Genomic DNA, 15,477 nt, shown 5'->3' with positions numbered 1-15,477 from the left:
ACACAGCAGAGCAGCAGGCAAAATCAGCTAACTAACAGCCCTTTGACTATTACTTGACTCCCTTCTACCACTGTGTTCTCAGAAATTCTTGGCAGCTGCATTTATTTCCAAATCATGGGGAAAAACTCCAGTAACATGAAGCAGCACTAAAAATACTCCTATCTGATGGAATTCACAATGACGACTACTTTGAGGTCTGTTCATAAACTATTTGCAAGATGTTTTGATACTGCATCTTGCTGATTTCTAACCAGAATATTCAGAGTCACTAAGCCACATGCCCTAGCACAGGCAGTACACTGTAGTGGTATCCAAGCTGGTTTGAATTTGGGTAGATCAGGTAATAAAAGTAGCTGCAATAGAGAAAACAATAGAAAACTAACAAACTGACAAATCAGGGTTTAATTAAACATAAGTTTTCTGAAGAGCTACCAGTGGCAAAGTTGGTGAAACTGAACTGGCTGGGCTATCTCTGCAACACAGAGTAACCTGCAATGCAGACAAGTGCATGTGTTATGGTAAGGCAGCATCTTTCTGACTTAATCACCTTGTACTCTATACAAATGCAATTTTCTGTAAGTCATCCTAGTACCTGGATCAGGTGATAAGGAACAGCAGCACACCATCAGTATGCTTCCTGGTTTCAGGTATTTCCCTGCTACTCCAAATAATAGGATGGAGGATTGAGAAAACAAACCTATCACTAGTAAGGAGGGAGAGCTTTTGGGAGAGCTGTGTATTTTGCAGTCAGTAAAGCATCTTCATCTACCCCCATATAAAAACAATAAGTATAACCACCAGCTAACAGAATTAAACTAAAAAAAATGGGTATCTGATCCACCACCACCATTTTTAGGAAGATGTAAGTTAACGAAAATTTACATTTTAAAATCATTACTACACATAGTTCTGCAAGTATTTTGTATACACAGTGCTTCCAAGACTAACCACTGATGCCTGACTCATCCTTCACTTTGCCTTTTATTACTTACACTGCAAATACCTGCTTTGGAGCTATTCTGTCAAGCCTCTATAGCACCAAAAAAATCAACTTGACAATTAATTTCTTAGAAGTACAGAAGAGTTAACCAAATTTTCCTGCATTTTATAAGTTATCAATACCTACAAGTGGTTGACAAAAAACATTATGAGGATACTCTGCAATTTTAGATTAATACTGGTAATTCCCATAGATTTAGGTTCTGACCGTACTTCCATTACACTGTAAATACTGGAAGAAAATATTAGGCTAATAAAAAAAGATTCAAACACCAAAATCCTGTACTTCTAACAGTTCAATTTATATTATATATAGCATTTGATACATCTTAATACCAGATGCTAATGCAATATATGCCAAGTTGCCTTAGCATTTCATTAAAATGAACACACTACTTTGAACTTTAAGAATTCTCCTTGACACAAAATATCTGGTACTTTGTTTCTGGTAAATTATAACAAATACACTGATGACCCAAGAATCTCTCAGTATCAGAAGAATACACAGCACAGTAACTTATTTATTCTAAAGGACCTCTATAAATCCAAAATAATGTAAAACAATACAACAAAATAAGGAGCACTTGATAAGACATAAGAATGTTTTATTCAAAATGTACTTAAAATCCTCTTTCAAGATACAACACTGTCATATGACTATGATGTGAGAAAACACTAAAAGGCATGATAAAAAAACCACCAAAAACTCAGGATTGACTGTAAGGTTAGTGCAAGCAAGCAGCTTGCAATAGAGGAAAAAAAGAAATCAAGGATGTTATGGTTTGGACATCAAAACCAACTCAACAGTTCTGGAAATGCTTCCTCTCTCCAAGGCTTTACACAGTATCCCTTTGTACTTGGCTGAAGATACTTTACTTTCTGCAAAGGACAAATTAGGCCCAAGTAAGGATATTGTTTCTACCTCAAGAATTCCTTCCAGTTACAAAGTTAGGGGCAAAACAGAGTTACTATGATCAAATTATCCTGATTCTCAACTCCACAGATATATTTATTTCAATATACATGAATTTTAAGGATTTTGATAATGTACAAATATTTTCTTCCTCACTGTTAAAACTAATGCAATTTCTACACAACTCTGATACAATTCTACTGAAGATACTTTGGGACTATGCTGAAATCTGATATTTATATTGAACCCATATAAAGTTTATTTTTATGCTTACTCTATAATATCCTAAAAGTAGTATTGGTAAATAGATCAATGCCACATCTGGATGGCTAAAAGAGACAAACCTTTCATCGTCCATTTCTAAGCTGGATTCACTCTCTGATAGTTGTCTGCACAGTGCTTCCCTACGTTCCATTTCCCTCTGTAATTTTCTTTGAAGTCTCAAGTTTTCTTCTCTCATATGTCTCTCCTCTTCTAAGTATTGTGCCATCTTCTCTGAATCTGAAATTTAGAATTTTGTTAACATTTGATTAAAATCCATTTTCACAATGTGCTTAATTTTATGCCAGTGCTTCAAGATGAGGGTGTAGGAACTGCTCAGGACAGATCACTCAAAATTTTCATCTCTAAGTTATTACCTCAAAGCCAAATTCAGAACAGCCACTACTAAAACTACTGCTCGACAGTAATTTTCAAAATAAAATGTAAAAAATCTCCACAAACAAACAAAACCAACACCAAAACAGTCCTAAATTTGAAAAGAAAGGAAAAAACATCATGAAGAAAATAATAGGACTAAAACTATTAAGAAGAAATACTGATTCCTGCTCCCTTAAAATAATGCTATTCTACATTTACAGGGATGTTCCTGCAACACATAGAAGAAATTATTTTAAAGGTATATTTTAATTTCAAAGGAGGAAGAACGAGTTCTGAAACTTAAAACTCAAACTTGTATTAAAACTGATAATTTATATGTATTCTATAGCATTCTTTCAATTACACATTTTTTCACAAAAACTGGCTAGCAAAACATGTACTGATATTAAAATATTAATATTAAAATTACATTACATTTTGGTATTAAAAGTCAACAAGAGGTTTACTCTTTACATCAAAGGGCAATTTGAGTTCTCAATTCTAAACAAGTTCAGCAAACATCACTTAAATGGTCTGGTAACACAGATTACTTAAAGTGATAAAATTAAACTATGGAAAGTTACAAAGCATTGTGATAGATTACTTAAATGAAACACATGGTGAAGACTTGACACGTATTTTGTGATGTTTGATCAAGTTTAAAGTTAAATCCTTGATATTTAAAAATGATTCATCATGTTGTGTCCTCACTTCTTTATGTAGCACCCTTCAATGAAAAGAATATTCCTCTCTTAGAAGATGGTTCCCAAACTATTAACAACATGTGATTTATCTCTCTTTCGTGGAAATATCACTTCTAAGTATAACAGTATCACTTATTTTAAACTATTATTATATCAAACCAGTTCGTAGAAGTGCTTCAGAAATAAAAAATGTAATACAAATATGAGACTTCAGTAAGAAGATTTCATTAAATATTTATGAACAGTACTAGAGGTTCTCTAATGATCACATATTGCAAACAGCAAACTGAAAACTATTTCAGTTTCATCTTCTGCTTGCAGGCACATCCACCCATTCCTATCAGCACTGCTATTCATACCACAGCACTGTTCAACCTGTTCACAAAGGGAAAGACTACTTTCAAACCTAGATCTTATTTTCAGTGAGAATTTGACTTTAAATGCTTTCAATTTTTTACTCTAAATCACAGTAATGATGTGATATTATTTAAAAAATAATAATAGAGGATACTTGAAATGAAATTAATTAGGCTGGATTTGTACACAGAGTACTTTAAGCCTAAGGCCTTGCTCTTGTTCTGAACTTAAGTGAAGGCTGCAGTGCAGAATTGGAAAGTATAAAGATTAGCTGTCCTTCTCTTTTAACAGCCACAAATAATTAATACCACAAACTTGCACACAAGGTCTGTGCAAAAGAGCACTCCCAATCCATCATCTCCCTCTTGGAGGAAGGCCGCTGCCTCTGGAAAGTGATTTCTCTATATGGAGGTTGAAATATCCCAGTTGGCCTGTCTAGACCAGCACACTGGAGGGGGACAGTATTGCTTGTTCTGCACTCACACAGATTTTTCTGTCTCTGTGGTGAGGTATCTACTCATTTATCAATTGCAGTATAACACTACTGACTAGGAACTAGGCAGAACTGACAAAAATGAGACAGAAATTTTAGAAACAGCATGAAGGAAAGAAGGACTGGCATTGCAATGTTCATGGGAAGGTGCAAGTGGCTTCCTGCCAGCTGAGCCCATGTGCTCAGGGCCACAGCCCCCTCTCTGGGAAGGCAGGACAAAAATCTTTTAATCCAAACTTGCCCTAATTTTTTCCACTTCTACCTTAAATTCAAACTCAAGAAAGAACATATAAAAATTTTACACTAAACCAACTTTACGAGATTTTAAAAAAATTGTTTACTCACGCTGTAACTGTGCAGCCCTCAGTTGTTTCTTTAACCTCTCCACTTCATTCTTTAAAAACCTGATATGTCTCATCATATTTTCCGGAGAGTCTATCTCCATTGATATGTCTCTGGGTGATGGTGGTGCAGATACTGGCTGGTCTAATTTCTCCTGCAAAATTCTATATGGAAAAACAGTTCAAACTTGACCTTCCAGTCTAATGAAAAGAAAACCTCTTATATCCCCCAGAAAGCCACTGCAAGGATTCTGACAGGTATGCAAGAGTTTTTTAACTACTGGTTTTGATGAGATAAATTTGGGAGGTTTTATAGCATACTCTTTTGTAATTCAAAATAAAAAAAGGTAAAATAGCCAGACATTGACATTTCTAAATACTTCTGCATTCAGTTTAGGAAAAACAAATTCTCAACTATATGGAATTATCTCAGTTTTATACTGAAGTGCTACCTATTCCAAAGATTTTTGCTAAGCAAATTCATTAAATTTGAGATTTTACATTTAAGTTCTTAGACAAAGTATACACAGTGAAGATTAATGATGAGTAAAATATGTCTGCTGTGAAACACAAGCTTTTCTGCATTTCACCACTATCAAAAGAAAAATCTTTACAGATATTTTCTGAAGGGTATTTAAATAGTCTCCTCCCCCCCATTTTTCAATTTCCAAGGTATTAAGATTTTCCATATAGTCATGGTTTCAAATACCTCAAATAACTGATGAATTCAGGAGTAATGAACTTCTCTTATGAAACAAGAAGATGGTAAATATTTTTTATGTTCTAAATGATGGGGTTTGGAGTTAACACAGGCAGTATTTTCTAGCCTGAAAGCATGAAACTGTTCTTTACTAGGAACACGTTGACTGGCCAGACCCAACTCTGCCCCAATGAGCAGGGACAGCACTGTGCAAGCACAACTTTTTGCATGATCTGATGTTCACAGGTACCAAACAAAGTGTGCTAAAGCAAGGCCTGACCACCACAGCTCCTTGTACAAAGGCACACAGTCTGAGATCGATTAAACCAGAAGAGGGTTTGCCTTGAAGAAGGCTTTAAATCTAATATGCACAAAAATCCTACCAAAGGCTCGTCCCGCTATGGATTTACCACTGCTGAATATCACATGTTCAGAGCACCTTCTGCACAGCAGGGCTCTGTAAAATAAAACTACAAAACCTGCTCTTCACTTAGGATCAGGTGTTTTTTGAGGTCCCAGTCAAGATTCACAGTCACACTAACATAATTGTATTTAAACATGTGAGGGGGGAAGCTATTAATCATTATTAACCATTATTCTCCCCTACACCCTCCCGAAACAGAGTTCTTACAACATTCAAGATATGGTTGCTTTCATACATGTTTTTATTTTAGCTTTCCCAGGAATATAAAGAGTCACTGTCTTAACTTCTACTAAAGAAGCAGTGAGAGGTCTCAACGACATTGGTGCACCCCACAGACAAAAAGCTGAAGTTTTCTTTGAAGAGACAGGGAAAAAGCATAAAACAAATACAGTAAAATACTATGAAAGAAACTAAAGCTGAGTGCAAACCTGAAGCTTTAGAAAAAGGCTATGAGCAGTTGAAATAATTCAGTGAATTTCTTCAGGCTTTCCCAGGTAATTTCTCATACTATTTATCTTTACATACTTTAAGCAATCAATGACGTCATATCATGCAAACAAGAAGCTTTACAGCTGCTATGACTTCCAGAGTTTCACAGATTAAACAACTTTTATGGGACAGACATATTTAATCCAGGACGTTATGTATTAAAAATCTCTCCCACATTAACAAGTGTACTGTAACATGACAAACCGTTTTTCTGCTTCAAGCTTATCCATCCTCTTCCAGAGACGATTCACTAGTGCTTCTTGTTCTTGTTCCAAAGTGTTTTCAAGGTCAATCTTCTCACGTCTTAGCTGGACAGGAAAAACAATTAATGAAATCAATGAACTAATGAAAATGCTGGCCATTAGAAAATGGAAAGACTGAAAAGAGATTAGGTGATTTCCCTGCACATTTACAGCATCACTGGGTGAAGGGCTATTACAGCATCTAAATCTGTTAAAGGCTCTGCGCTAACCACTAAATTCATACTGAGAAACCCAAACCAAACATGAACTTACACATTTCAGGTAACAGTGCAAGTTTAATGAATGAACAACTTTCTTTTTTAAAGGTTAGAGGACCTAGTGACTCTAAGTAGAAATAGACATATCCTGATGAGTAATAGGGATCGTAACTAGAGAAAGAAACACTGGTTAGCAAATCTTTGAATGAAAAAAGTTTGAATGCAGGTCATGACCGCTGCAGCAATGGCTTTTGCATAATTTCAATGCAGCATGGTTTAGACTCACCTGCTTTAACTTTTTACAACTGTGTTATTGATCTAGCAACAAACAAACCCACAATAACACAGAGGTGAAAAGAAATTAATTTTTTTTTATTGGTAGGAAGAGCAGCACACTGGAATTTGAAGACAGAGTAAATTATTTATAACCATGGATTTGAAAAATCTAAGATTACATTTAGTATTATAGCAACCATCACTAAGGAAGTGGAGTCCATTAATTATAAATCTGCATGTAGGTGAGTGTGCACAATGGCAAAGTCAAATCACAGCAACAATATGTAAATGAGCTTTGTGGTGTGTCCTGAAAGCTGCTCTGATGAAACACCAAAGAAATCAGGTTGTGAAACAGATCTAAAACTCCACATTCCCAGCAATATGAAAACACACTGGAAACAAGTATCTTCCTTTCCTGATCTTGACTGTTGTCCCAGTTCCTCCCACTGTGAGGATACCACAGCTCTGAGGATGAACACTTTCAACTGAACCTACAGAAGATGCAACTGCAGCATCCTCATCAGAGCTGTGAGTTCAGAGAACTGCTGTATTTGCCTTTGTACTGGATAGTTTCAGGTGTCCTTTGAAACATACTCCGGTCCATGAACCTGTTAACGATGTGATAATATACGAAAAATGTGATAACACTCTGAACGACAATAAGCAGGATGGGATTATATCTCAGGACCAAGCCTGCAGCTCTTTCAATACTAATGTCATTCCACATGGGTTCAAAGTCCCATTCCAATCAAACATCATTTAATTTTTACCATTAGAACAGGGAAACAAGGAAGTACTGCTTGCTTTTTTAGACCTTAACCTTCCCTTCCGAGGAAAAGTTCCTTTTAACCTTCCTGACCACTCAGTTATGTTTCTTTTCACCTCTCTTTCACACATGCACTTAACTTTACTTTAAAATACAGCTAAAATATCCATTGTCTATGTATTCCTGGATTACTGATTTTCAGTTTTCTAGACAACTGATTAACAAGCACAACTGTTCCCGCCTGAAATGGAGATCTTCCAAACCAATGACAGCTGAATATGCTGACCTCTGCCTAAGCCCACTACACCAAACAACTTCTCTGCTTCTTATCTGCCCCTTCCCCTTGGTAACTTCAATTCTCTGCTGCTCTCCAAGAAAATCCTTCCATAAGATTTTACACATTTCGTGTTCTTCTCCTTTCAAAGTAGACACAGGAGATGACTATTAGCAGTTTAGTTCTTAGTTTTCATATCCTAACAGCATCCATTTTAGTTTCTCACTGTACTGTATGAATTAGAAAAGCACTTAAAAATAGCAACAGCAAGACTACACACACTTGGCCTCTGTAGGACAAAACTGACAGCTATTTATTTCCTATCAAACCACTGAACTGTACGCAGAACATTACTGCTCATTTTAACTGAGCCATTCAGTTAATGAAACAGTCACATGTTGCAAATTTCTCTGCCATTAGCCTTCAGAGAACAATGTTCTGCTGACTTCAAGCAGCCAAATTATTTCAGGTCACATTTGAACCCTAAAATCCAATTCAATTTTTTATTAAGGAATAACATTCTATGCAACCACTACTGCTACAACCTATTGATCACCCGTGGCATCAGCAGTTCAGATGAAAAAAAGCAAAGGAGACAAAGCACAGATGTTCTCTATTTTAAAAATGATAGTTTAGTGAATACATGTTGTAATTATCTGCTCACTGATTAGTGACAGATCCAGTACTGCAGCCCAGTTCAAAGCATTGCAGAAGTCCTCCTTCCAAGCCCTGTTTAACAGGTGTTCCAAAGGTTATGTGGAAGCGTGGTGGCAATCTCTCCTCTAATTCCCTGTGTGTTGCCCATAAAGGCAACACGACTCCGCTCCCAACTTGTGGTTGCTTCTTGGTAGGTACAGAACCAAAGGCTGCTGCTTCAGCTCATTAATTAGCACAGTAAACTTTTGTTATTTGTGCAAGGGAAGAAAGCATGGTGAGTCCAAAGAAACGTGAGATTTACTAGACCTTACAGTGAGAGGAAACAAAGGCAGATATTGCATTATATATACATATGGAATTACATATACATGCATTATATATACATGTGGAATTTCAAAGCAAGACTGACAGCCAAATTTAACATCTTCAAAAACAAAGTAAGTTTTCAAGATCACATATCTGAGAGGAAGACCTTTGTGCATCTATGGTTAATGAACAATATATCACTGATATCTAAATGTAGCAACAAGTGTCAAATTTTATGATTTCACAAGTCTGTCTGCCCAGAACAATGATACAAAAATAAATACCATTCAGATTTCAGCTGTGGGTCGTGTTCAAAGACTTCAACAGCCTAGTATGTTCAGCTTACTTTGCATTTGGATTAAGTGGTGGCCACCACCACCTTGTGGCTAAGAGAGTTATTTCAATCTCATGCTAATTTCCATGCTGGTTATGGATTTGCTGGCAACTACATCTTCCTACCTGTCTATTTTTCAATTTGTTCCATAGGTTTCTCCATACAGAATGTTATCATAAGAATCAAGAAAACCCATTTGATAATTTACATAGCCAGTAATTAATTTATCTTAGCCAACAGATATAGGAGAACCAGACAAAACTGCTAGAAATTTGGATTACCAGCAACAAAGAAGTTCCACAGCAAAAGGAATCACAGAAACAATGCACTTGATTTACACCACCCAGATTACTGGCCTCCACAGGTCGGAAAAATCGGAAATTCTTTAACAAGTCTACATGTTTCATCAGTTTGCCTTTTAAGTCAAAAGGTCTCCTATTAACACCACTGAGATGCTCTGATGCACATGCCTAAAATTAGATGTAAGAGCACTCCCAATGTCTAAACTTGCATTTGAAACATGACCAAAACAAGTGGGGCTTTGTCTCTGCAATCTTCACAACTGTCTGGGGAGAAAGGGAGTTGGATGTAGTCAAATCTTTTGAAGAACACACACAGCTGACATCGCCCAGTTCAAGCCCTGTGCTCTCCAAGGCGCCACAACAAGGTGACCTGGAGCACAACGAGACCACACACAGGAGGTTCATAGCTGCGCTTAACCACCATCAGAAGTGATAGTGTTTCTCACCAGCACCATAAGTGGAAGTTAAAATGGCCATGGAAAAAAATAATCACAGTTTTGCATAATAAATTACATTATTGATTATTGTTTTGAAAGTAAAACTACTGACTTTTCTGTATTTTTGATATTGTCCAGTTTCTTACATACTTAAAAAATTAAGACGAATCTAGCACAAAGAAGGACTTGTTTTCTTCTCAGTCATATAATTCTGAAAGGAAGGAATTACCTGCTCCAGGGTGAGCTGCTTCGAAATTGTATCATTTTCCAGTTTTTTAATCTTCTTCATCAGTTTGTTCACTTGAAATTCCTGTTCCTGCTCTAGATGCTGCTCCAGTTCAGCTTTCTCATGTTGCAACTAAAAATTTAGGAGACATGTAAATATTTTAAACACACAAATAAAGTATGAACTTAGGTACCTTTTATATGTGTATTTACACATTTATTCTTACTTCATGTTAAATTCTCTACAGATAAAACTTCTCAAAAGATTTTAAAATGCACAACCCACCCAAGAGCCCTTCAAAAAGGAAGTCCACTGCACATTAACAAAGCAGATAGACGTACATTTCCAATTAGATTATTTTAGATGCGATATATAATGTATTACAGACATTTTAAAAGTAAAACATCTAAATGTTAACAAAGGTATTAATTTTACTCTAAATGCATCATCTCAAGAGCATTCAAAGCATAAAATGCAGGTCTTAGCACTTCCTTCTCCGAGGCAACTGAAAGCTTAAAAGCTGTACTACTGAAACTGCTGCACAATGAGTTTAAAATCAACAAAAGGAATTTCTAATTTATATCCCTGCGCTGTCAAGGATCAAAATGTTTTGATGATATAGAAATACTGGTCATTTCAACTCAATGTTATAAATTTTTTTAACACTCAGGGGAGTTGTTGTTTCAGTTAATACATCCAGTGATTTTTACTCTCAAGCAGATGGAAATAAAAAGCCCTCCCCCATTTTAAGATAAATAAAGGATGGCTGGAGTAGAGTCATTTTTAACAATAAAGTCAAAGTCACAATAGAACCACTGAGACAGGGATCCAAGTCTTCCTGTGGATAAAACAGTGTGTCCGGCACCATGGTAGGAACACGTGAATCTGAGTCAGGGAAAAGTAAATGTCACCAAAAGACAGTGGTGTAATTACATTGTGTTCTGACCATCCACTGAAAATTGCAGGCACCTTTTTCCACCTGCTTATTCGGTATGCCATTTCTGCTGGCTATCACATAACAGTCTGTAAGATCATAGTGTTTAAATGTGAGAGGAAAACCTGAGGACATAGAGAGATATCTTGCATGCATAGATACAAGTCAAGGTTGCTGGATATCCACAGTGAAGTAATACACTTTGATTTTAAAACAAGGTAAAATTGCTACTTTGTTAATTCAGTTCCTTTTGCTGCTACTTAGAGACAAAATGGTCTGTGAAGTGCAGTCTGGCAGAGAGATAAGAGCCAAAAGGCTCGTGTGGAAAGAGCACTAGGCAGACATCAACTACTTGGCAATATACATGAGGGAGAAGCTTGGACTTTAACTGTGTTTCCTGGGCTTGTCAATCTTGAGATTTTATTTTTCAAAAATTAAAAAAAACCCACCAGAACAGAAAATTCTTATAATAGAAAATACTAGTTAGAAAATAAATGAGATTTATTCCTTTCACTTACTAACTTACAGCATATTCCACTTATTAAGTTACATTAGTATATTTTCTAAATCCCCTGACACTTCCTGAAGTTCCCATGCACTTGAGGATGCCACCCAGACTCCAACATGACAATCACTGAGGCTGTCATGGCAGCCCTTGACCAAATGGTTAGGGAGGAGCTTTGTTAAACTGTCTAGTTGGAAACAAAGTCATTTCATTCCTTATGTAAGAATATGCAGGACTGCTAAGTGAGATCTGAGTGGTTTTTGATAACCAAATTTTGAAGTTTCTTACTTCAGTATTGGATTTAAGCTTGGTTGGAAAAAAACAGGTGTACTGTGAAAAAGCCATTATTTCACCTAAGAGCTCCATAAGCCCCTCTCCTTTCCTTCTCCATCCCTACACAGCAGAGACAAGCTGAGACTGAAGACAGCCAAAGAGCCCAAGGAGCAGACAGCCCATGGATTACCACCTATCTCAAGGTACTGACTGCACTTCCTTCAATCTTCATTTTCCTTCATTAAAAAAGCTAGACCTTTCTTTTTTTTCATCCCAGAATTGAGACCAAATCCAATTGCTGCAGTCAGCTTGTATTCAGCCAGCAAACTGAACTGTGTGAAAAGGCACACAGTCAGAATCTCCTGCTCAGCCCAGAGCCAGGTGCTGTGAACAGAGAGCGTGTGGTTGGGGACTGCTGGCAATTCCATCAGTCCATGAGTCGGGCAGGTCACACAGTCACGCAAAGGCATCTCAAACCACCTTAACAACACACACCATTTCTTGCTCTCGTGTGATTCATGCAAGTACTGTATAACTGAAAACAAACTGAGCTGCAATATCTTGCAAATATCTTGCTTGTCAAAATATTCCTTTTAAAGCTTGCTGGAACTTCCATCATAAGGGAACTGATGAGACTTATTCATTAGATCTGCAGCTTCTGTGTAGGATCTACTTAATCCTACTGGGAGTGTGAATATACTGCAGCCAAAGGAACATTACAGCTGGTCAGAAAGCTACCAAGTGAAGCCAGGACAGATCTACTGCAAGAATATCCTCTATTCTGATTAGAAAGTAACTGGGAATGAAAAGAAGTCCACAATCACTCTCCCCTTGAGTGTTAAAAGGGATTAAACATGAAAACCCTCTCGGACACTCTGAACCTACTTTATTATGCTACTCCCCTTCACCCTTTGACTTCATTGTTCACAGTGGGAGAAAAATACTAATAACACACTCCAAAATACATATGAGTGGTGTCTGTCACTCATAACTGGATACAACAATTTTTCCCTTTAATTTGCTTTGATCACAAAAACAAACAAAGACAAACAAAACACAGTTATTGCTGAAACCCTAATGCTGAAAAACAATTGCTAACAATGTGAATTTATCCACTGGTAAAACACTGGTGGATAGAGTTCATTTCGCTTATTAAAGTAAGAGAGCATTTTCAAACTGTTTTTAATTATATGCAATTATAGTAACAACTGTTTACAGATACACCTACAGCAGCCAGATACAGAGAAGGAAGAAATGTGTTAGAAAATGCCACCTTGATGACAGTGTCTTATAGACCTTGAATTGCATATGGAAACTGAAGGAGAATTTTCAGCTAAGCAAGGTTAGAGATGGGTTTGGTGCAAGAGAGATAGCCAGCAGTTTGAAGTGAGAATGGGGCTATCAAACACATATCTCAGCAGCAGGAGTGTATGTGTTAGTTCAGTTCAGTCCTGCACAACTACAGTAATACCCTTCTCTCTCTACAGAAACAAGTGTTCTGATACAACATAGGACCACATTTACCTTAATTCCTTACTGTACTGCCTTACTTCTGGGACTGCAGAAAGTAGTATTATGAATTTATTAAGTATTTATGAAGCAATGGAGCCAATGGATGAAGTTCCCCTTTAAAAAACAACCCTCATTTATCCCCCAGACTAGGACGTTGTACATTGTGCTGAACAGTTGATTTTTAGTACTCTAGGCCCTCAAAAGTTGTGCGATTCTTCCTTTGCTGCATCCTGAAAGTCCTATTTATTAACAAATTTGTATCAGCAGTTTGCCTTCTCTTTATGTTCAGATGTTCATCAAATAAATGATAGATGAGTTGACTGTTTATTCTGCACAATCCCATTTGCATCCTCGAGCTGACACATCGTGTTTTGGAGAGCAGGAAGGGTAATAGCTTATATTCACAGACTTATTTTTAAAAGAATTGTCAAGAATCAGACTTGCATCAGAAACATTTCTGTACAGACACCCAATTACTTAAATCGTCCTGACTACACGTTATGCTATTATCTTGGTATGTTGTAACATCTTACTTTCAAGGGCAGATACTTGGATCAATTTGCACTTCCAAAAATGCAAGGGTATTGAAAAAAAAAAATCTGAATTCAATTTTGAAATGGACTGTTGTACAATTTTACAACTGAGTTCATAAGATCAAAAAATATTAAAAATTAATTACTCTTTGGAGCAGTCTTGTTTCACAGTAGATAAATTTTCAAGATATACTGCTTTAAATTTCGAAACAGTAACTCAACATGTCCCCGTCCACAGCTGCAAGAACAGAGCCTGCATCAAAACACTCCAAATGATATTCTGTAAAATACTGCTACCATTCTACAATGCCTAGGGATCAAGGATGCTATAAAAATATTGTTCCAGCTTTCCAGAGACTTCTTCAGGTAAACAAAAATATAATTACAGGAAGCACATGGTAATCTATAGTAAGTGTATATAAGGCTTATAAGAACTTTATTAGGGATGTATGTGATTAAAAGCTTTTGTTTACTCCAAAACCTCTGCTGAGATATGTGTGTTCCTTCATTATTTCAGCATTCAGCCTAGAAAATTAGTAATTATGCTAAACAAAGGAAACTTATCTAACAAAATTGTACATTTATTCATCTGGCTTGCAGAAGCAGGGAAAGCCAATCCCAGACAGTTACAAAGAGATATTATCAAGCACTGCTACAGTACCAGGAAGACAGAATTATTCTAGTGAAAATACCTTCTTTTCTGTGCTACTGTGTATGTTTAGACTCAGTCTGGCATATAGTAAGAGGTTTCAAAACAAATTTCTTACAATATTGAAAACCTGATGTCGCTGTGTTTTGTAACAGGAATGCACATCATGCTGAACTGGGACATTCTTGTTCGCTGTTAGGGAGGAGCTGCAGCTCGTGCTGTGGCAGAGCTTCCACACTGAAAACCTTTCAGCATTCTGGGAGCTCATTCCAGATGCCAGTCTGAATGCAACGCATAAGCCCCTACAACTGTGACAAACAAAGGTCTGACAAAGCAAAAAACACAAAGGCACTATGAAAAAAGTCCCTCTGCTCGGTGGCTTTCGGCTGAATAATTTGGCAGTAATTTTGACACAGACACAGAGTTTTAAATACTTGAAAAACTGAGAGACTGCAAACCATATGCAGTTTACCAGAAGTACACCCCTCCTCTGTTCCAAAATGCAAAGCTTTAGGCAAAACTACAGATTCATATGCAATTTTTTTCCCCTTAGTCATACAAAAACCAGGATTTGGTGCACAGTGTCTGACAGTATGAATTTTCAAAGTCTGGTTCCAGGTCAGACCAACACTGCCTGGCAAACACAGAGATTAAGAGCTTAATCCAGAAGAACAGCGGAGCAACCAACTGGAGACTACTCTATTTCTGGTTAAGTCATCATCCAAAGTCTGCACCTAATTTTGCCAGAATTCCCTCCAGAGCAAAGATGCCCAAAATGGCAGTAGGCATTTATGAATTCATTATTCACCTAATAAAGACAGAACTGTTACACTCTCATGGATAATTGTAAGTACTGGCACTCACAAATCTCAGGAAATTAAAAAAAAAGGGAATTGTAATTGTCTTAACTTCTTGGTCTAAAAAACATTAGTCAGGAATTTAGCACTGCACCTGTACAACAGGAGGAATATCCT

The 15,477-nt window shown here is 36.8% G+C and overlaps 1 protein-coding gene across 1 annotated transcript in view; it reads right to left on the bottom strand.

Moving 5' to 3' along the window:
- CCDC6 (coiled-coil domain containing 6) overlaps positions 1–15,477 on the bottom strand; it is a 53,433-nt gene that overhangs the window by 12,821 nt on the left and 25,135 nt on the right. The window contains exons 3-6 of the mRNA XM_027898267.1: positions 10,101–10,229; positions 6,264–6,367; positions 4,451–4,611; positions 2,257–2,413 (exon numbers count right to left, since the gene is read on the bottom strand). Of these exons, the coding sequence (XP_027754068.1) occupies positions 2,257–2,413; positions 4,451–4,611; positions 6,264–6,367; positions 10,101–10,229 (551 nt within the window). The remainder of the gene's footprint in view (positions 1–2,256; positions 2,414–4,450; positions 4,612–6,263; positions 6,368–10,100; positions 10,230–15,477) is intronic.

The sequence above is a fragment of the Empidonax traillii genome, unplaced genomic scaffold (assembly GCF_003031625.1).
Source record: "Empidonax traillii isolate 1590-97213 ecotype Southwest subspecies unplaced genomic scaffold, ASM303162v1 scaffold588:size748185, whole genome shotgun sequence".
NCBI lineage: Eukaryota > Metazoa > Chordata > Aves > Passeriformes > Tyrannidae > Empidonax > Empidonax traillii.
The sequence above is the reverse complement of the archived record's forward strand: the minus strand, read 5'-3'. Positions and strand labels throughout refer to the sequence as shown.